This window comes from Rissa tridactyla, chromosome 14 (genome assembly GCF_028500815.1).
Source record: "Rissa tridactyla isolate bRisTri1 chromosome 14, bRisTri1.patW.cur.20221130, whole genome shotgun sequence".
NCBI lineage: Eukaryota > Metazoa > Chordata > Aves > Charadriiformes > Laridae > Rissa > Rissa tridactyla.
This window is the reverse complement of record NC_071479.1, coordinates 3,580,872-3,602,827: the sequence shown is the minus strand read 5'-3', so window position 1 is coordinate 3,602,827 and position 21,956 is coordinate 3,580,872. Positions and strand designations below refer to the sequence as shown.

The window sequence follows — 21,956 nt, the reverse complement described above, 5'->3', positions numbered from 1 at the left end:
CTGATAGCCCGGAGAGGCGTCCCAGTGACGAGCCTTGCAGCGAGCTGGTGTCCCGCCGCGCTCATCACGCTGCCCCTGCCGTCCGTCTGTCCATCCCCCTCTCCATCCTGTCCATCCCCACCCCGTCACTCCGTCTGTAAATGGTGTTATCTGTCGCAGCTTCCACCCCCCTCCCCGGCCGCCCGCAGCCTTGCACCCCTCCGCCCCCCGCCATTCATTTCACCCATGATCTTGTTCTCAGCTATTTCGGAAAGCGCAGGGCCGCCCCCGGCCTCGAGGCCCCCGTTCGCCCTGTGCAGCACCCATGGGTGCAGCTCTCGGTGGCCCCGAGCCTCCCCGGGGAGGTCACCGTAGTTCAGAGCCGTCCCCGAATACCATCGATGGCTCTGAAACTCCACGGAGGTGGTTTCCCTTGGGCTGGAGAAAGAAGCAATCGTTGAGCTAAATCCTGTTGCTGGATGATGCTAAATTAAGTCATGCAAGAAAGGGAGAAGTGGGCAGAGCGGCCTGGGGAGGGGGGGTTTGGCTGCCCTGACCCAGTGCTATACCTAACGCGGCAAGACTAACCTCTTCCCTTTTTTGTGCTAAACCAAGGTAAGACATCTTACTTTTTTTGGGATGGGAAGCGGGGACTTTTACAAAAGTTACATCTGCCAGTCCCCTGGGCTGTGCCGTGGTGGGGAGCGGCCGGGGAGGCACGGAGGGAGGTGGCAGAGATGTTCTTGGTGCTCTCCTGGTGGCAAAGCCATTGCCCGTGGCTTCCCTCAGTGAAGGGACCCATTTACTGTCCTGGGGGACGAGCTGTGGCCCCTCGGAGCCGGATGCCTGGGGACGCTGCAGTGGGGCTGTGGGAGCGAGGGCCACTGGGGGGGTGTGTGTGTGTGTTTGTCTGTCGGAGCGTCCGTTGGGGCGTCTTTTGGGCTGTCCCTCACCAGCTCTTTCCCCTCCTCTCGCAGACGAGATGAATGACCACCAGAACACGTTGTCCTACGTCCTGATCAATCCCCCCCCGGACACGCGGCTGGAGCTCAACGACATCGTGTAGGTGCTGCCCCCACCCACCCCCTGTGCCCCCAGACCTGCCCCAGCACCACGGGCTGCCCCCGTCACATTGCTTTCCATGATTTCTCATAAAGACCGGCATTTTTTGCCGCCTTCCCAGGCGATTCCCACTCCCCCTGTTCCTGTGCGGTGCCCAAATCTCTCCCCCAGGCAGCGCAGAGGTTTTCCCTCGGCTTTGGCCACTGCGCAGCACCAGGAGAAATAATCACAATTATTTCAGCAACAGCTCCCAGCCCCCCATGGGGCATCCTCACGTGTCCCGGCCTTGAGGATGGGCCAGACTCCACTTTAGGGTTTGCCCCACTCCCTCCTGCCATTGTGGTGGTGGTGGGGGGGGGGGTCCCAGTGGCGTAACCAGGCTGTGCCCCGCAGGTACCTGATCCGCTCCGACCCGCTGGCCCACGTGGCCAATGATGGCCACAGTCGCAAGAGCAGCTGCAGCAACAAGCTGGGCCCCTGCAACCCTGAAACACGCGACGAGACCCAGCTGTGAGCAGCGTCCCCCCCCCAACCCCATGCCCCGTGTCCCTGCCGGGGCTGGCGGGCTCCGGGGGGAGGCGGTGAAGAAGAGGATGGCCAGGCAGAGGGGAAGGCTGCTGCTGCCTGCGGGTGCCTGTTGTGCTGGGGGAAGGCGATGCCCAGCCTGGCTTTGGGCCACCAAAGGGGTGCCCGGACCCCCAGCGGGACGGGACAGCCGGACAGACCGACGGTCGTACGCCCCGTGGCTTTTAACTTTTTATACGAATACCGCAACTAGTGAGAAATTCTTCGCTGGTGCTGGTGGGACGTGGCTGAGAGCAGCCGCCAAATGACCCTGTGCGAGCAGGAGGACAGTGGTTAATATTGCCCCCCCCATGATGCACGTTGGTTGCATTTGATGGGGCTTGTCCATGCAAGAGCAAAACTGCACCGACACCCTCCTCCTTCACTGGGTGTCCCCGGGGGTACCCAAACTTCTGCTCTTTCACCCAACTCGTGTTCTTCATCCTCCATTGGTTTTCCATTATGGGTGTTGATGTGAGAGCGCGTGGAGCTGCACGGGATGGATGGGACGGGGTGGCACAGCCCCCCCCCCCCGGGTGCCATGGCAGGGGCTGTGCCGCCTCCAGCGCATCTTGGCATCTCACAACCCAAAACCCACCAACCCCAGGTGATGGAAAGCCGTGCCATCCCTCCTCACACGTGCCCGGCTCTATCTGGGGCACGGTGCCCCTGGGTTTGCGGCCCCCGCCGGGCTCGTCCCCCATCACTGCTGCTGCGGGAGCTGCCGGGGGGCAACGAGGGATGATGTGGCGGTCCCTGTACCGGGGGTGGGACGGGACAGGCTGGCAGGGTCCTGCCCCCAGTAGCTCCATCCATCTACGGCCGGCCACACACTCCCCTCTGCATGGGCCACCCCGCAGGGAGCGTTCCACAGCAGGAGCACGAGATGTATTTTCCACCTATTTTTGCACACTTTGCAACCTTGATGTGTAAAGGTTTTATTTGACTGCCAAGTGAATAACCGAGTTGTTAACTTTATATACTTCTACGTTCATATATTAAAACTCTAATGTGATTTTTTTTTTTTTTAAATGAGAAGCCTGTAAAGCACAAAGTTGCCATGAAACCCCATCTGCCATCCCAGACCTGCTGCTGCTGAACAGTTTCTTGCCATTAAAATTCACCATCCCCAATAAAAGTTGTTTACAAGAAAAAAAAAAAGAACCAAACCTGTTTAAAATTGCGGTTTTAAACAGTTGGTGAGATGCCCCCGTGGGGACCTGCTGCCCGTGCTGTGGGAAAAGCAGCGATGGGGGGAACCGTGGGTGTGGGATGCCCGAGGATGCCGGGGTAGGACCCGCACTGAGCCCCGCATCACCTGGAGATGGGGTTGAGAAAGCCCTTCTGTGCCTGGATGGGGTTTGGGGGCGAATATGTTGTTTGTTTTTTTTTTAAATTGTTATTTTTTTTGCCTGTTGTGCTGGCCCCAGGGCCCTGGGTGACCTGCCCAGGCACCGCCAGCCAAGGGGACATCACGGGCTCGGGGAGGTGCCGCAAGGAAAAAGCCGTAAGCTTGACCCTTCCCAGCACGAACAGCAATGTCTCTGAGGCTTTTTTGGGGTTGTTTTGGATTATTTTTTTTTTAATTATTAATTTTTTATCTCTCTGGTTAAGGCAGATAGATAGATGTTTTATTTATTTCCAATTGTAACTTAGCTTGCCAAAAATATCATTGAAATGAATAAAAGCAGGAAGGTCTTGCAGGCTAACAAGCGAGCGCGGCTGAAGTACAAGAGCACACGATGGGTCTGTGCCACTTTTTAGAGCCTCAAGATGCTGAGATAACTCCAGAAATGCCAAGGGTTAATAGATTTAATTGCCTAGGTTTCAGACAGATGATGTTCTAATCCCCACTTAGCTGTCAAGGGAGAGCGGAACAAAGCAGTGGTACAAGTTAAAAAAAAAAAAAAAAAAAAAAAAAAAAATTAAACCAAACCCCAAGCAGTGTGCGCGATGGGATTATCTGCACGTGTTTCGCTGCGCAGTACATAACAGGTTTTAATATATATTTTTTTTGCATTTGCCTGGCTGCGGGGGCTGCGGGCGCCAAGCAGCTCCGTGGTTCTCGGCCCCTTCTTTCCATGTGCCAAATGCCCCGGGGCAGCCCCGGCGCCCTGTGCCACCGTCCCCGACAGCGGCTGCCACCGCCAGAGCTTTGGGCGCTGCCTGGGCACTCGGAATTCTTAATTCCAGGCGATAATTAACGTAAGAGGAAACCCGCCTACCAAAAGGAGTACAGACTAGCCGTGGTTTGCGATACTATGAAAATAACGAGCCTCGCAATTACTGTATTTTGACAATGCTTCTGTTTGTTTAATGTATAAATATATGTATTTAAAAGGAGAGCTATGTGTATAAACCATCCACGTTTTTGCATACATCCTTTCTATGGTGTAAATTTATAGCAGACATTCTAATGGGATGTTGAAATAAATACTGTAGATACTTACCTGTGGTCAACGCAAGTCTAAGAACAAACCGTTAATTATTTTTTTTTTTTTTTCTAATGCTTTAGACTCAGTTACGATATTAATGTAAAAACAAAAGCCTTTTATTTTTGTAACGGCCCTGGGAAGGTTGATGCGCCGAAGAGGGGTGTCTCTGCTGGGGAGGACCCTCCCCGGGAGCCGGCCTGGCACAAACCCCTCTCCGGCACGTTTCAGGGGAGGGAAACAACCGCTGACAAGAAACTTCTTAGAAAAATACGATTTTTTTTTTTTTTTTGGAAGGAAAAAAAAAGTTGTGTTCCAAGGCAAAGACATGACAGGCCCTGGGGGAAGCGCGGAAACGAGGATGGCTGCGATATTTTCAGGTTTACCAGCAAACGGCTCCATCGCATGTGAGGTGCCCACGACCGGTTTCGTACACTAAATACGGACTAAACCCCTATAGCGTGCATTAAAGTAAAAATCAAATATTCAAACAAATGTTAAGAGTATATTTATTACCCTTTTTTTACTTCAACCTATACAGAACATGACAGTTTTATTTCCCTGGAGAGGGAGGGAGACCTGCCATCTCTCGTGCCCGGCTCGCGCAGGGGTTTGCATCAGCGAGAGCGGAGGAATCCCCCCTTTCTCCCCGGAGCCGAGTGCGCCGGGCGCTGGGGACAGCCCACCCGAGGCGGTTTTCTACAACTCTTGTGAAAATGAAAATAAAAGAGCTGCATGCAGCAAGAGTAGAGACTGCTGTCTGGGTTTTTGTGTTGTGGTTTTTTTTTTTTTTTTCTGGGAACAAAACTTTTATTTGAAAACCCACGGCAAAATGTGGCTTTAGAGCAACTTCTGAGCCCGCATTTCCATCTTCCAGCATCTTCCAAAGCTGGGGCACATGAAAACTACTTTTTTTTTTAACCTCAGTTGTCAAAACACGGGACACGTGAGATTTGCTGTTGTGCTGCAATAACAGTGTAACTCCAACATTGTGTTTAACGGCCATTCGTTTGATTTATTTAATCCTTATTTTCTATGATTCAACAAATGTATTAAATTTCGTGGCTATTTAATTGAAATTTTTTTTTTTTTAACTGACGTTTACTTGAGTTACTCAATACGTGTTCTTCTGCCTCTAAACACTTCAGAATTTTTCCCCGCCTCTCCGGTTCGCAGCCACAGCCCGAGATTTCCAGGAAGAGACCCCATTTCTCGAGCACACCGCACACACGTACGCACAGACTTTTAACTTTGTGATCAAGCACAAACAGCGGAGCAACGAGAGGTAGTTTTTAATTTGACGCTTCAAGAAAATACTATTAAAAAAATAGAAATATATTTATTTGAAATCATGCAGATGGATACATATATATACCTTATATATATATATATATATATACACACCTTAAATGGTGCAGATAATTCCAGGCTTACCGTCCGCGTACAAGCCCTCGCCTCATTTTGCTGTGAATTTACCCAAGGCGAGGGGGATGGCAGGACGCTCCCTATTAAAATTATTTTTCAACTATTGTCTTTAAACCAGACAAATGTGTACATGGAGAACGAATGCCTTCCAATTTCCCGGTACAGCTGAATTATAACGATTACAGCCAGAAGAACGGCAGGTGGCCGAAGGTAATTTCAACACCACCAGTGATGGCCCTCCCTGGCACGAAAAACCACCAAAGGCTGCGGGACGGGATTTCATACTCTGTTCCAGCAGCCCCGGATAACGGCTCCTTGGGAACGAGCAATTCTAGTTGCTGGACTTGGTTAAAAAAAAAAAATAAAAAAAAAATATATATATAAAAAACTGACTGTGATGTTTCTAGTAAAGTGAAAGCTCGTCCACGTCCCCACACGGCAGCGCTCTTCGTGTCTTAAGGGGGCTTGGGATTTTGTTGCCTCCAGTCTCCGAGATCCCTGGTTGGGAGATCGCCCCCCAGCTCTCTCAGTCTCCCCGGAACCCCAGCCGTCCTGCGGTAGGATCGCCAGGGTTGTGCCTGTCTCTCTCTTTGCGTCACTGTCACCAGACGCTGTTTCTCGGTTGCTTTGTCACCACGCCAAGAGGACTTCAGCCCTTCTCAGCAGTGGGGTCTTCGCCTGCTTGCGCCGGCTTTTTCTCTCGCTCCATCTTCCACAGCGAGGGAAGCGGTAAAAGAAGAGGAAATAATAATGCTGCAAAATGAACAAAAATTCATTTAAAACTTCGCCCCAGTTGAGAAAAAATTAGCTTCCAACGCTTAAAACTTCTTTTAAAGGAGAAAAATCTAGAGCACTAAAATATACATTACAAGGGGAAAAAAATGGTATTGATGCGGCTGGGAAACAAAAAGGAAACCCAACCCATGAAGGATTTTTTTATTTTACTGTAAATTCAGTTTTTAATAATTATCGTCTGAAAGACATGCGTTCAAAGGAAGCAATTTTTTTCTTTGGTAAGATTTGCATGTAATGCCATGGTAATTCTGGGAGGTTTATACGCTTCAAACCGTTCTTTCAAGTGCCTCATTTGAATTTTAACAAACGCTGTATATTGAATATTTAATCATCCCTGCTGCACACATCGGTTTAAGACGCTTTCCTCAGAGCTTTTTCCCCCCCCCGTATAATAAATATATGTTCTTTCTGAACCAGTTCAGAGGGATGCATCAGAAAAACGTGACAGTATTTCAGTACGAAGATGTAACTTGAAAGGGGGTTTATATTTAGCACAGGCAAGCAAATAAATCCATCCTGTAATTCTGCGGCAGGAACGGGACGGCGTTGTTCAGCATTCGCTGTGCGCACCAGGGTTCCACGGAGAAGGCGGGCTGGGGCTGGAGGGAAGGTGGCCTGCTTTGAGGTAAAAACAGAACCGATTTTCCGTCTTGTAATTTTACTTTTTGGCTGGGCCTCTTCCAACCGCCTCGGCTCGACATTAACAGCATATTGTTCAGAAAGTGTTCGCTCGCAGAGTGGGAAGACCTGGTTATGCCAAGGAATGGTGCGCAGAGAGGCTCTTGCTTATACTTATTGCTTTTTTTTTATTTACTTAACAGCCCCCGGCAGCCAGCTCCGTTGTTTGCCCCGTTGGAGGGCGGGAAGCGGAGCAGCGCAGAGGGGTCCCTCCTGCGGGGAGTAGCGGAGGGAACAGGTGACCCCAAAGCCACCAACAGGGAATTCCATCCCGTCTGCCCCATGCTCAGTGTCAAAGCTGAGGGATCAAAAGGTCATCTCTCTTCCTTGAATGGCCGACGTCCCAGGAGGACGCTGTCTGTTCATCTGCTTTTGATCCCAATCCGAGCATTCCTGACTCCAGATCCAGAATCCAGCCCCTGTCCATCACTGACTCTGATGGCACTTTCCCTGTGCCTGCTGGTGATGCGATCGTCCTCCTGGGAGCTGGATACGGTTTTGTATATATTGTATACTTTAAAAAAAAATTTTAAAATTATTATTTATTATTTCATTATTTATTAATATTTTCATTGAAGTAGTTTAGTTCTTTTTCTAAACTCGTAAATCTCCTTCTCTCTTCCTCTCCTCTCTTTGGAGAGGGAGGGAAGGGCCATCTGTCATTCCGATTGGCCAAGCCGGCCAAAACCATGACAGAAGGTTCACAAAACGTCACAGCTACCCTCGCTGTCACAAATTGGGCTTTTTTGAGAAGCACAATGTGCAATAACGTACTAAACCTTCAAGGAAACGGTCTGGGAGCGGGTGGCCTCTCGCCCCGGGGCAGCTGGAACTGGGAAACGTTCCCAAGAGCCGCTCCGTCCACTGCCGCCGGGCTCCCAGATCCAACAGCCTCGGCCAGGGGGAGGTGTTCGGCAGCGCGGTGAAACCAGAAAGCGCATCCCTAAGAAAATCTGTCACTTAAATGCCTAAGTGTGCTCTCGATAACGGCCGCAGAACAATCCTCCAACGTGAAGCACAGGGCGAGGGACAACCCAGCAGAATAAAAGGGGAATAGACTAAAACTACCTCACATTTCAGTTCACGTTTCTATCATAATGAGCCTTTCAATTTCTGGAATTAACCCTTTTGCCATACAGACTGTATTTAATGTCCTAGCTTATTTTTGTCATTTATTCCACCCAAACATTGAGACAAGAACAGCTGATTGTAAGATTTGGGATCATTTATGATCTGGAAAAAAAAAAAAAAAAAAAAAAAAAAAAAAAAAAGAGCAGCATTTTAATTAGGCAATCTTTTCAGTTAATTTGACCTTCATCCAGAAGGGACATTCCATTTCCTTCATACAAAGATCCACAGTTACAACAGCAGTTTTCTTTGGATGATTTCATATTACGGACTTTTGAAAAGTCCGACCATCAATGTAAAAAAGAAGAAACAGGCCTTTTGCTGAGCTTTTTACAGTCACATCCTCCTCTTACTCGTCAACCCCAGGCAACGCGCTTAGTACGGAAGTACATCTATACTACAGTACCTAGAATATATCGCTATCTTTAATGCTCGGTACTATACACAGAAATGACTTAAAATGATACGAGGCGTTAATAATGCACGTTGCAATCTTGAGATCCTCAAAACCCCTAACACCAAAATAAGCCTTAATACACCTGCAAGACAGAAAGCTCAGAACCATGAGGGAAATATTCTGCTTATATAATAATTTTATACTGATAACGTATCCAAAATAAATTTAAAAAAGAATATTTATTTTTTCGCTCACTACATGAAAATAGCACTCCATAGCCTGAACAGTGCTCTCAAGTTAATTGCAAAATTTTAAATGCAACGTAGGCAATTTACTTAACATTTCATGACGTGCAATGTTCCTCTAGTGCTGGTGCTTCTGTCCTGACAATTTGGCCGAGACGAAGGACTACCACAAGGCATGTCATCGCCTTTTGTCGAAAAACAAGTCAAGATTTACTGTTTTCTTCTCTTAGTTTCTAAAGTGTGTGACAGAGGGGGATGAAACCCACCTTTCTGCTGTAAGGGCTCACGACGACCTGGGGAGGATTACCTTGGTTCCTCGGTTGCTGCAACAACGTGTTACAGCTAAAGTCACCATCAGACTCGCCATCCATCGCCATTTTAAGTATATCATAATATACGCATAACACCAAAAAAAAGTTAGAGGTAAGGTGAAGTCAACTTTTTCTCACGTTTTTAATACTCAGTCTTCATATATAAACAATAGAACATATGATTGGACAAGAATTCAAGTTTTTTTTGGCTTTAATGTGTTGAAAGATGTATTTTAGACATCTAAAAAAAATGTACTCAAGTTGACCACACAAATATCTCCATTTCAAACTGTCCTGAAGAATATTATATAAAAGTTTTCACGGATCAGAAGCGCACACAGAACACCTCCCCCACGAAACGCTTCACAGATGTCTCCAGTTCTGCATGTGGAACGTAGCAGTAAAAATGGGTACAAAAATCAGTCCTCCGAAGTTGGGAGAATTCCGCTCCCGTTTGGCGGCCAAACCACCAACCCCGCGGCAGAAATTGTCCCACCACTGCCATCCTCAGCCACACCAGAACGTGGCATCTGCATCTTGCTCCACTGCTTAAAATGAATTGCATTCAAAACCCTAATTAACTGAAAGCTATTTAATTGGATGGGCATAGCACGGCTAATAGCCTAATACCCAAGGAAGGCTGGCTATACCAGTGCACGACTGAAGAAAAAGGCCAGGTGTGACCCTGCCGTCACAGCGCGCACCAGACACCAGCCTCCAAGGAGCAGCAGCCCAGAGCCAGGATAACGCATCTTGTTTGTTGCTGTATTTATTTAAAAAAAAAAAAAAAAAAAAAAAGGCGAAACAAACCAACAAAAAACCAACAAAGTGAGAGGGTTTTGAGCGTTCTGACACTGCCTCTAGTGATCAGTTCTGAAGGCTTGCGGGGAAAAAAAGCAGAAGGAATGGAAAATTCAAGTCCTGACAACTCATTCACGTTACTTTTACACTACAACCCCAAACCCTTGGTCGTACTAAGTGAAAACCCCCCAGAGATCACCACTTTCAACGGTCCCAGCTGCCCAGCATGGAGTGTTGAACTGCATTAAGGTTTTCACAGTCAGTCAGTATTTTCCTAACTCAGATTATTCTCACTTGAACTCTCACCCTAGAGAGGATGATGAAAACGAGACAAGACACGTTAACTACAAATGCAAACAGCACGTGTAAATACACAGCAGACTGATGGATGAAAGTTTGAGGAAAAGAAATTGCATTTAAAAGCACTTTAAAGATGTACATTCTTGTATTTATTATGTGTAAGAAATTGAGAGAGGTCAGAAATCGAGATCTACTTTCATACTCCTCTATATGGGAAACTAATTCTCCAGCCCAGAGCGAACACAGCGACCACGCTGCGGTCCCTTCCCAGGGAACGCGACAAAAGGCTTACACAGAAAATTCAGTGGGGGGAAAAAAGAAAATCCCTTGTTTTGAGACAGCTATTACAGTTTATTTCCCTTCTGCAGTCAGCAGGAAAAGCTGATACTGTGGCTGTCGCTAAAGCTCCCGCTCTCTCCTGCTGCCCGAGCTCCCAGGAAGCAGACCGAGAACCTTTGTGAGCAGCTGACGGTTTTTGTTAGCCAAAGCCAGTTCTGCTTGCCTTTACACGCCCCCAGTTAATCCTGGGGAAAACCAAACTAAACAATCAGCTTAAGCTGCAGAAATACACAATTTCTATTTATCTACAGGAGGCACCCAGAAGTATAGCATAGTACCACACTACTGAAACAACCGATAACTTTCCATGCATTTCAGCTGTAAAGGTATTTACAGAGTGCTCTCAAGTGGCTGTGGAAAGGACAAAATTTCGTATTTTAAGCAGTGATTTTTAGAAGAAGTGACACCAGCAAAGAAGATGTTGGCACCACTCTTCCATGACCGTTGTCATGGTACAGATCACCTAACTGTTCCTACGCATAATGATCTTCAGTCATTGAAAGCAAAGCATTAAGCACGATCTCACTGAAACCACAGTTAGAAATCCCGTGTATTCAGAATTCGATAAACTTAAAACAAAAACCAACGCTAACAAAGGTATGTAGTCACGGTCCTACGACCACATCTTACCCTGGGCTGACAGGGTGTGAACACATTTAAGTTGACATTTTGGGCTATACAAAACCTATTAAAGTAAATGAATTATTCTGCCTTCTACAAAACACTGCCTGCATTTACCTACACACGTCTAGAGTATTCCTACATTCCTCTGCACATTCACCCACAAATTCTATCTTATGTTCTTTACAAACAAGCTTCTCTTCCTGCTTTTCCAGACTCAATTAATACACCATATTCCTTGCCAAGGTGTTTGAGATGAACCGTTTTTTTGATAACTAAAACTCAAGACTATTAGTTTTTCAGAGAATTTAATCTCTTAGAGAATGACTTACTCCTCTACTTCCTCTATGATCCTCAACCTGGGACTTGGGACTACCTGCTCCCTACGGATGAAGAACGCCCAGCCTCATCTCCCTCTCCCAAGGGATGTCACCTCCTATTGCTTCCAGCAGTAAATGAAGCCACGTTGCAGCAGGAACAGCAAGGCCCTGATCTAGCACAGTGAGATCCAGGAGGACACGGAAGGTGCCATCACCTTCTTTCAGTCCAGTCCTTTCTACGGGCAGCAATATTCCAGCCCGAATGAAATACAGAAAAATACAAATCACTGGAATCACTGATTATTATTTTCTTTTAATCTCTACAAACAAGGACTATCTTCTTTGAAAAATTTACTGTCCAGTCACAGAAAGTTATTTCTGCAGTGGAAAAGGCTGTAGTTTTGAGAATGTAAATTTCACTTGTGTGCAACCAATATGGATTCGTTATGATGCTTAAAACAACCAGCTTATTTCTGAATTCTAGAGGCAGCTTGTCTTTACAAACCACAAGCAAGCTAATACTGGAGAGCCCAACAAAAGAAATTCTCTTGGTGCTTCCAAAATTCTGTCACTAACTGAATATACAGACCAAAGAAAACCCACCAGCCAGACTGAAGAGTCTGAAGACTGCTGAAATAAAGCCTTAAAGAGACTGTTAAATTACTTTCCAATTTTCTGAAAGCCTTTTGCTCGACATCCTGGACAATGCAGTCAGGGTTAGGAGAACGAAGCTCTTGTCATAAAGTTATTACAGCTACTTACAGGTGAAGCTTCCTAAGAGCACAACTGAACACAGAATAGCACATCTTTAAAGCATATTAGTTTTTTGAGGGGATGAAGTGTCACAACAACAACAAAAGTACACATGAAATAAAAAGGAAATCAGTTAATGATTTTTATTAAATTTCAGTGTTTCATAAAATAAATATGGTATATAATATCAAACAGTGAGAAATAAAGCACAAGCATGAAAAGCATGGTAACAAAAGTTACACTCATGACGGTGTTTAATACTTCGCACTTTAGAAACCATAAAGCCTTTAATTATTTACAAGCAGCAAACTATCTAACATAATTTACAAAGTTGCAGCAGCCTAGTCAAGGAGTACTGGAAGGGGAAAAAAAAAAAAAAAAAAAAAAACAACGGAGAGACCGCAATGGAAGACCTTCACTTGGCTCTATCTAGTTAGCACTTTATTCCGTACCCTATTTTCCCCTTATGTACATAATTCTTTGTAACCTCCATTATTCTCCAAGTTTAATAATTACACTGTACTGTACTTCAGAGCTCAGTTCATCTCTAGGGTGGTGTAGTGCCTTTTGCACTTCAGAGATACATATTCAAGTAACACTTCAAATAAAAGTAAACATGTGCAAACCGAAGTTATGAGCCTACATGACCCTCAGGTAGTAGTGTCAAACCGATGTAGCAGGCGCTCGTTAGCAGACTAATTAGGCAATAGCTACAGAAACCTACTCGGAAGTCTAGCCGGGGCCAAAAATGAGAACCGGGAATATTAAAAAAAAAAAAAAAAATGGAACTGAACTGCAAATATACCCTGTTACCACAGACAAAAATTTAATCTGCTGAAACACAAAGACTTTTAAGGTCATAACTCAAGGTTTAATATTTCAACATGAAAAGAAATCCAAGCCATTCGACTTATTTGGGCTTTTGAAACAAATGCAAATGTCTCTGTTTAAAAATTGCTTTTAAATGAGAAAAACAAATCAATATATATTAATATATCACCCAAAATAAAAAACATAACACACTCTTCATTTTAGAGCATGCTGCTCATTCAGAATAAAGACAGGACAAAGAAAGTAGAATTACATTTCATGATGTAATAAAAACATTAAAATTTGTGATCATTAAGTGCACCGTTGTACAGGAGTAGCGTGCTCAGAGTGGAAATGTTCTATACCTACCAGAATCCATCTTTATTAAAGCAAACAAATCTTTAGGACACTACCTGAAACTGAAATCAGTAATAACTGTGCTCCATCCAGCTTGCCGTAAATTTCAGTCAGGCATATTCCAGCCAGTAGCACCTGTATGCCTCTTCATGATTGTATTCCAGAAACCTTTACATTTGCGAACAATTTTTTATTTTTTTTTTTAAAAAAAGAGACTGGCTTTTGCAATCCTTGCAATGCTTATCCTAAACAGATACTGCAAGTAAACTCTGTTCTGAGCAGCACAAGTTGGGGCTTTTTTTCAGAAATCTGAGAGCTGGACTTACGTTGGCAGTAGATACAGTACAACAATTTGATGTACTAAACAGTTCCTCAAAAAAGTCTGAAAGGAAGATTTCCCTAAAGACTGTTTAAAAAACCAAACCAAACCCAAAACACTTCACCCAAGATCTGTTCAATCCTTCTACTGAAGTTCGGAGCTTGCCAACTTTAAGAATGACAGGAAAAAGGAGGGAATGAGGCAGAGAGGAAACAGAACTAAATTATTCCCAATTTGTACCGATGAAAAGCTTCAAGTAAAAGGAAATCCACTTGTTAAAGATCTTGCTACATGCACAGTCCCTCTTCAGTTGAAAGCCACAGTAGTTAGCATTGGGTGTAACAGCAGATTTATTATCCATAAAAAAAAACACTGGCAACGTTCCTTCATTCTTAATAACTTGCATCCACGGTTTCTGTTTAGAAGCTTCTTAAAAAATGTTTATGGTTCTGCGCATTTCATACCAAACTGGAGGAAAATGGTAAACGTGTCTTCTTTCAATGCAATCCCATTCAGCAACCTTCTCCCCAAGAGCTCAGTGTCATTTACGAGTCTGAGTCTTCTTTGGCACTGCAGGTCGCTTGGCTTGCCACAAGTGGTTATGAATAGTAAGAGCATCCACGCTGACAGACATGGTTTTGGCTGGAATCACGTTAAACTGTTTTCTGTCCGAACTGTACTTATAAAGTTTGTCAATCATTTTCTTGGTGATGCTCTTTGGCCCCGTTCCAGTCAGCTTGTAGATTTCTTCAGTGTCAGGATAGTAGCAATAAAGTGCTCTAAACTGGCAGCCAGCATCACGGAACAAAATGATGTAGTGGTTGGCATCACATTTTTCTAGTTCCTGCATTAAAAATAAACAAGCAAACACATACATCGATTGTTCACAGCGAAAAATCTCGTATTACGCCAAGCTTGAAGCTTTCACTTAGAGCTAAGTAAGCGTTTAAAGCTTTTTGAAACACTAGATCAGTAACTGTCATTTTCAGTCTTTCTATAAACGTACAGGAGTCTCACTACAGGTACGTTCACTGCACTGCATCAGCGGCATTATGAAATGAGCACTACAGATACATTTTATTGTGAGTGCATTAATGATTTTGAATTTTAATGTTTACCTCTAATATTGAAATCTTATGTGGTTCGTTCACTTTTCCAGCAAGACAGCAATGAGATATAGCATTGTGAATAATGGGTTTGTTTGATTTGCTGCTGGGTTCCTTAAATAATTTTGGACCTAAGGAAAAAAAAAAAAAAAAAGAAGTAAAAATTATTTGCCCTACATTTATAAACATTAAGATTTTCATTCATCAAAGTGAAAAAAAAAACCCCTTAACTATTTTTCTACAATAACTTACTTTTAGAGATATCAACCGGAACAAAATACACCTGACAACTTCTCAAAAGTAACAACGTGTCACATCAAATATACCACAGCTTTTTACGACCTGCTATTCATAACAAATGCTCGAACTAAAACAAGAGTCACCTGTGTATTCTGCCACTGAAGCAATGGAAGATGCTGTTGAAGCGTTCTCCCAATCTCTTTCTGTGTTTCTGCTAGGATTTCTGCTCAGTATTGGTAAGGACTCCATTGATTCAACTCTGTTGGGGAAAAATAAATAAATAAATAAAGGTACGCCAAGATTCTGGGTTTTTTCCCCTCCAATCTTAAATTCACCAGTTGTTGGCCCTGAATGGAACAGGATATTGACCCTTCTCCAACTCCAAACCAGCCAGATTTTCCCTGCTAGATTATCAAAGCAAAATTCTATTATTCCTTTGTAAGAAAACAAAACGAACCCACAAGTTTGTACAGAACACTGGAGTTGGTAGCCTCATGAAACAGAAGACGACTTCACTAATTACTGTTGCGCCTCTATGCCAGCGAACTGAAGCAAACAGTACTGAATCCCAACACTATTTCATAACATAGTAGAAAAAACCAAAAATTTAAAGTGAGTTTATCTCTACCTCTGAGATGGCGTGCCACCAGAGTGTACACTTTCAGGTTCAGTTGTTGCTGCTGAGGCCAAAGAAAGACTGGAGCCAGACTGAGCACTGCTCAAATTATCAGCTACAAAACAAAAGAGAAAAACGTGAAACACGTTTTGTTAAAGCAGGTTTGCAGACTCAGTGAGAGCAAACAAATCAAAGTTCTTACGTGTGGAAGAACACTTTGTGCCTGAATCACTGTAAGATTCTTCACGATGGACCGACTTTGGCCTGGGTTTTTTGGGCTTGGATTTGGGCTTTCCAAGCCCTTGCTCCTCTAAAATTTGCTGCTGTTTTTTCCTTAGATATTCTTGCTTGATAAGTTCTCTTCGAGCCTTCTCTTCTTCTTTCCGTATTCGGTCCTCCTCAGCTTTGCGACTGAAAAGCAAACACAGCATTACATTCAACATATAATAATTTTCCCCATGTTAAAGACAAAAAGCAGCATTCTTTTCCACATGTTATTACCGAGCTTCGTCTCTTTTCTGTTCAACTTCAGCCTCCAACTGCTGTTTCCGAATCCGAGCCTCCTCCGCTTTGCGCTGCTGTTTCAAAAGGAACGCTGCGCGTTTTTTTGCGAGCTCATCTTCTGCTTTCTGTTCATCCTGCAAAATTCATAGAGATAGAGAGTTTGAATGAATAAAAGAAAATATTTTAAGCTGGACATCACCAGATTGCTGAAGATTACAGGAAGATTTTAAGAAAACATAAGCTATTACTTTTGGAAATCTTTACATTTTTAGAATTAACAAGTGTAAATTAGAACTGAACTTTTTGTTGCTCAAGAATTATTTAAGAGACAGTTTTAGTGTTCTCTTAAATCTGTGAGGTCCCTTAAGACCCGTGCGGAGGTCTCACCTTACTCTAACTTGGTTTTTAAGTACGCCCAACCAGCACAAAACCTTCTAGAACTGCAAAGTACAATGCAACTACCTGTGTGGGGTAGGATGGACAGCACAAATAACCCCAGCATAATGATAACTATTTGGAGTTTGAGTCAATATTCCTCATACTATACAAAAGCAGAAGTCAAATTCACTGAGATTCAGATAGCCTAGCTCAACTTTCTTGAAACAGAAATTATTTACAATAATCACTGCTAAGCACCAATGAAGAGAGCGTATGTTCTGGTGGCAGTTCTGAACTTCACTAGAAGGAGTAGACACACTCGCATCTACAGCCATACAACCAAACTTGCCATTAGAGCTCTTGACTTTTAGGCTGTTACGCTGCTCAAAATCAGAGAAATTTGGGTGCAAGTGCCAAAAAAAGCCAGTTAAGACTCTCAGCTCCCTGACAAGCTTTAAAACCTGTTCAGCAGGCTTTTATTAGATACCTGTGTTCCATTGGAATTTTTTCTTTCAGTTGATAAAGGTTCACAGAAAGCTGGGATTACAAAACAGTAATTTCTTCCCATTTTATTCTGTGATTCTTTTGTGCTAAGTCTTTACAACACGTTTGTTTGTCTGTTTCTCAGATAGAAAAAAACACAGGGAAAGAGAAGAAAATCAAGGTTAATCCTGGTTCCTAGTAAAGTTAGCAAGGGCCAGGATTTCATATATTAAGTCAAGAAGTTTTTTTCCACAAGCAATTCTTTTCCAATGCAGTTTATTAAAATCCTAATATTGCAACCAGAACACACTGCTTTCCATCAGAAGACTGAAAAATGAAGTGGAAAAAAGAAGTTCTAACGCTGGGCAAATGTGTAACAATAATCAATATACAAAGGTAATGTATTTACCTTGAAGAAAAAACCCACACCAGACTTCTGATCACCTTCACTAATTATATCCGTAGAGCTATCCTGGTTTTCAAGTTCTCCTTCCTCTGGAGCTTTTAAGTCAGACAAGTCTACTTCAATGAGATTAGCCTTGCTTCTCAGTGGCTCGTCCACTGGGACATTTTCTTTTCCTGAGCCATCAGAAGAATTCAACCCCATTTCCTTGAAGCTGTTATTCACCTCTTTGCTCATTTCAGAAATAATATTTGCATCTTTGGAGGTGGAGAGTACAAGCGACCGTTGATTGCTCTCATCGTGAAGCCTATAGGTATCAAAGAAACACTTTTCTTGAGAACCACTTCCATGATCAGGACTATTTTCCAAGCCGATTTCTGTTGGTGTCTTTGACAAGCTATTGGGTGGAAACGGTCTTAAGTGTGGTAAAGTTTCTAGACTCTGTGTTGGGGTTTTAACACGTGCTGAATTTTGTTGTCTGTCTTTAGGGACTTTCAGATCAGCTGGTCTTCCTGATCGAGGACCCCTTCCTTGACCAAATCGAGGTGGTTTACGAAGACTGTTCATGCCAGTTGGAGATAGGGGCTCAACAAAATGAATTGATGGTTTTACCTTTTGGTCCTGAGAGTTACTTCTGGTTCCTGGTGATGGCACTGTTGGAGATTTCATGAGTAGTTCCTGTTGCTGAGAAATCTTTAATATAGCCTGCTGAAGCGTACTGATTGTTTCATTTAATTTTTCAATAGAAAGATCACATTCATTTATATCCACTTCCGTAACATTGTCTTCTAGGAGGGCAACAGAAATAATTTTACTTTTTTCCAAATCATGTATAGCAGCAGAGTCTTTTGGTTTATGTTGCTCAGCAAAAGCTAGGCTTTCTTGCATTTTTACTGTTGTTACTTCTTGAGAATCATTAAGCATTTCTTCTCTCTCCTCCTCCTTCACAAGAAACTCCTCAGATTTAGAACCCAAAGACACTTCATCCAAATCTTCACCATTGTGCCGAGAATATTCTTTTGCAAAATGTTCTGGTTTAAGTGGTTGCGGAACATCAGGAGATTTCCCTTTTTTAACAACATGCAAGAAAGCAGCCTTGCCCAATTTTAGTCGCTGCCTTGCCGACAAGGCTTCCATCTTCTTCTTCTGAGCCTCTATTGCTCTTCGTTTCTCTTCCAACTGCATATGAAGCTGCACCAATTCAGAAGCTAAAAGATTAACGTTATCTTTATTTTGTCTGTTGGGGCTTTGCTCTCGCTTTTGTTTCCATGTGGTCAGTGGTGCTGGGCAGCTTTCTGATCCATCTGGTGTGGTCTTTTGGGAACTACTTGTGCTGGACTTTGTTTCATAGCTATTAAGTCTCTGAAGCTTTCGTTCTGCGAAATTGGTCATTCGGACACTCCCACTAGTCATTGACACGCTGCTCACTTGAGAAATTGTACTCAAACATGGGCTGGAACGTCCGCTAGCATCATCCTTATCTTCATGTTCTTTTACCTTCATGTCTTCTTGCAATTTTGCAGATTCTTCCTCTCCAATGTATTTAGCAACTATGGGATGGTCATCTATGACTACCAAATCCTGTTCAGCGTCTTCTATGTCTAAGAGATCTGAATCAGAATCTTGCCTCACCATAGTCCACGTAGTATCTGGAACATGCGAATTGAGACTTTTCACATAACTCACATTGACTTTACTTGCTATGTCATCATCAGATTTAGCAGCATGAAGAAAAAATCCTCCAGTGGATAGCTCCTGAGTGGAAGGATCTAAACTGCTACTAGCCAAAGGTCTGGAAGCTTCTAAACCTGCCTCCGCCAGTGCCATTGAATCTGCAGTACTAGGGTCTGCAACTGGAGTGAAATCAGAACTAGAAATTGGAGTAAAAGTCCTATTGAGGTCATGCTCACCATGACTGCTGGTTGTTTTCTTGCGGATCAAAGGCAAGTGTCCTTCATTTAATCTCTTTGTTATAAAACTCCTTTGTTTCCCCTCCCCACATTCATCCTCTTTATTGATTATCTGTTTTTCCTTTGCTGGTTTTAGAACGGCAGGCATTAAAGGCTCCAAGTAAAAACTGTCTGGTTTGCTTTCTGAAGTCTCGCTATTTGTTTTTGGGGACCACGCAGTCGCAACTATGCTGGGCACCCTGGCTGACGCATTCTGCAATTCAAGATCACCACGGTTTGGCCTTTCTTCAGATCTGATTATTGCAATAAGCTCTTCATCTTCATCCTCCATTTCAACATTGTTCAGCAAGCTCTTCCCGTTCGTTTTCATTGACGGAGGATGGGGCTGATTTTTTGGCGTTACATTAACAATGTTTGAAGCAAGACTGTCTTTGCTGATTGATCTAGCCAGACTAATGCTATCACCAGACCCAGGGTCCACATCACTGCTGGCAGAATGATGAAGAGCAAATGGTGTCGGCTGAGACAGAGGCCTGGAAAAGATAAGAACAGGCTGCTGATGCTTAAGCACAAAAGGTTACTATTTGTTGCACTAAGGACCATGACATAGAGAGTTGAAATTTTTGCTCCATTTGAAAAATGTATTCTGTATCAAAAGTGAGCAGCAACACTAAATAGCAACTTCAGATACTTAAATTTTTAACAGTGCTTACTGAAAATCCTCATCTCTGAAAATGTACCTTAAAGAAAATAAAATTAAGTGACTCTCGGTCCAGTTCTAAGGAAGTGATACCACATTACTACAGTGAAATTGTCCCAGTATCCTTTCATTAAACAGTATTGTAATACTTAAATGCATTTGTTACCTGGGTTTCCTCTCTGGCCATGCAAGAACTGAACCTCGTGGCTGCCCGTCAACACGGGTCAGAGAATTAGAACGATGCCGATGACCTAAAATATTTTTTAAATTGTTAACAGTTTAGAAGTGGTCTTTAAACTGGCACTTTTACTTTATTTAATTGCAAACATAATAAACTCTTTCACCAAGAGATGGCAGCAAAAAAGAGATCTGCTGAAATATTAACCTTTTGGCAGACAGACAGGTAAAGCCTGAAAAAAATTACAACGAAAAGTGACCACACATATGTATCTGACTTCTGGATTTCCAAACATGAAACCATTCAATTTGCTTTCCCTGTCAGCCCCTCAACCTTAACAAAAAAAAGTCCTCAGTGCACGTTGTTAGAGCCCAAGCAGTTGGAATGTTGGGTTGGTACCTTAGCTAATAAAAGAAAAGAAATTCTGAACATCTCTGTGCGAGTATAAAACCTAGGTTTTCAGGAGTTAAAAAAAATCTTTAGGCAAAAATATGTCAAGTGTTAGAGTGAGTTTGACAATCTTAATTCCTAAGACTTTTGCTAGTTTTATGAACATTTGACATGTGGCTTTTTCCTTTCTTTTCACAGAATTGACCCTATTAGCCTTAATTTCTTGATTTCTTGCACTTGAGATTCTGAGAAAGATGTTCATTTGTGAGAGAGGAAAAAAAATAAAATGCAGTAACTTCCTCAAAAGATCTTTAAAATCTTTTAACACAACAGATGATTTACTCAAACTAAACATATTTACCACTCATCTGACTGCAGTTTATTTCAATTTTAGATCATTCACATATATGACCTTCTGTCTTTATTCATTACTGTATTGACATCGATGGTCACTGCCTGTTGAAATGCAAATTCAAGGTAGACTTACCAGGGCCGTCTTCTCCCTGTAACGATTTTTGTTGCTTTTGTCTCAAAGGGAGCAGTGGATGGGAAGGGCTAAAGGCAGGGCTTCCTCCTTTGCCACTAATTCAGAAACGTAAAAGTTCATTAGTATTATGAATAAGAATTATTTTTTTTCTTTAATGACAGAAATCATATAGTTGTGAAGTTACGCTGGTAATAGTTACCCCTGTCCTCTTTAAAACACAATAATATATCATTAATATTAAAGAAGTTACTTAAAGAGAAGAAAAGGTTTTCACATGAAACAATTCAAAAGTAAATCTATTACCTGAAATCAATCTGTTTAAGTTTCTACATACAGCAGATTTAAAATGTAGCTTATGTAAATACTATATTAGAGACAAAGTAAAGGATGAGATAACTTATTGGTTACGGCTAGTGAAGATGAACCGCTTGGGCAGTTTTCACGTCTCGCATTTGTTTCAAAATAGAAGTTAGAGTAACTTTTTTTTATCATGCATGGTGACATTTACCACACATTTCCCAAACAAAGATCAAATGTAACAGTGCAAAGTGTTTCTCTGAACTTGAGAATTGAGAATATTTTAGAGACTGACGGCACACAACTCAAATTCACTCCGCTTGTAGCAAAATCAGAAGCAGCAGAAATTGCTAGGTTATCCAAATGGAAGTATGAATTGAAGAATAATCTAAACAACATGAGAACAGACTTACAGATAGTCGGGCTCCTCAGGGTGCAGGTAGTATCTGCTACAAGCTTCAGGGCCTGCTTGAGCCGAGGGCTGCAATTCTGCTGGACTCGTACTAGCAGGGCTGGCCATGAAACTCCGCTTAGTTGCATTGGAAATAGGAACGGGCGGACGACTGCTCTTCTGCTGCAACACTGTTTTAACTGTGCATATATTTATAACATTAACACAACTTATACT

The 21,956-nt window shown here is 43.1% G+C and overlaps 2 protein-coding genes across 11 annotated transcripts in view; one reads left to right on the top strand and one right to left on the bottom strand.

Annotated features, from left to right (window-relative positions):
• The window catches only part of KCNT1 (potassium sodium-activated channel subfamily T member 1), an 89,525-nt gene extending 84,765 nt beyond the window's left edge, over positions 1-4,760 (top strand). For all 9 annotated transcript variants that reach the window (XM_054221046.1, XM_054221043.1, XM_054221044.1 and 6 more), the window contains 2 exons: positions 957-1,041; positions 1,435-4,760. In XM_054221046.1, the coding sequence (XP_054077021.1) occupies positions 957-1,041; positions 1,435-1,555 (206 nt within the window). In that variant the 3' untranslated portion in view covers positions 1,556-4,760. The remainder of the gene's footprint in view (positions 1-956; positions 1,042-1,434) is intronic.
• Positions 4,761-12,268: 7,508 nt separating this feature from the next.
• Positions 12,269-21,956, bottom strand: part of CAMSAP1 (calmodulin regulated spectrin associated protein 1) — a 28,501-nt gene continuing 18,813 nt past the window's right edge. For both annotated transcript variants that reach the window (XM_054220899.1, XM_054220898.1), the window contains exons 9-18: positions 21,742-21,919; positions 21,032-21,126; positions 20,143-20,227; positions 17,373-19,809; positions 16,100-16,236; positions 15,801-16,009; positions 15,611-15,713; positions 15,126-15,241; positions 14,755-14,873; positions 12,269-14,480 (exon numbers count right to left, since the gene is read on the bottom strand). In XM_054220899.1, the coding sequence (XP_054076874.1) occupies positions 14,178-14,480; positions 14,755-14,873; positions 15,126-15,241; positions 15,611-15,713; positions 15,801-16,009; positions 16,100-16,236; positions 17,373-19,809; positions 20,143-20,227; positions 21,032-21,126; positions 21,742-21,919 (3,782 nt within the window). In that variant the 3' untranslated portion in view covers positions 12,269-14,177. The remainder of the gene's footprint in view (positions 14,481-14,754; positions 14,874-15,125; positions 15,242-15,610; positions 15,714-15,800; positions 16,010-16,099; positions 16,237-17,372; positions 19,810-20,142; positions 20,228-21,031; positions 21,127-21,741; positions 21,920-21,956) is intronic.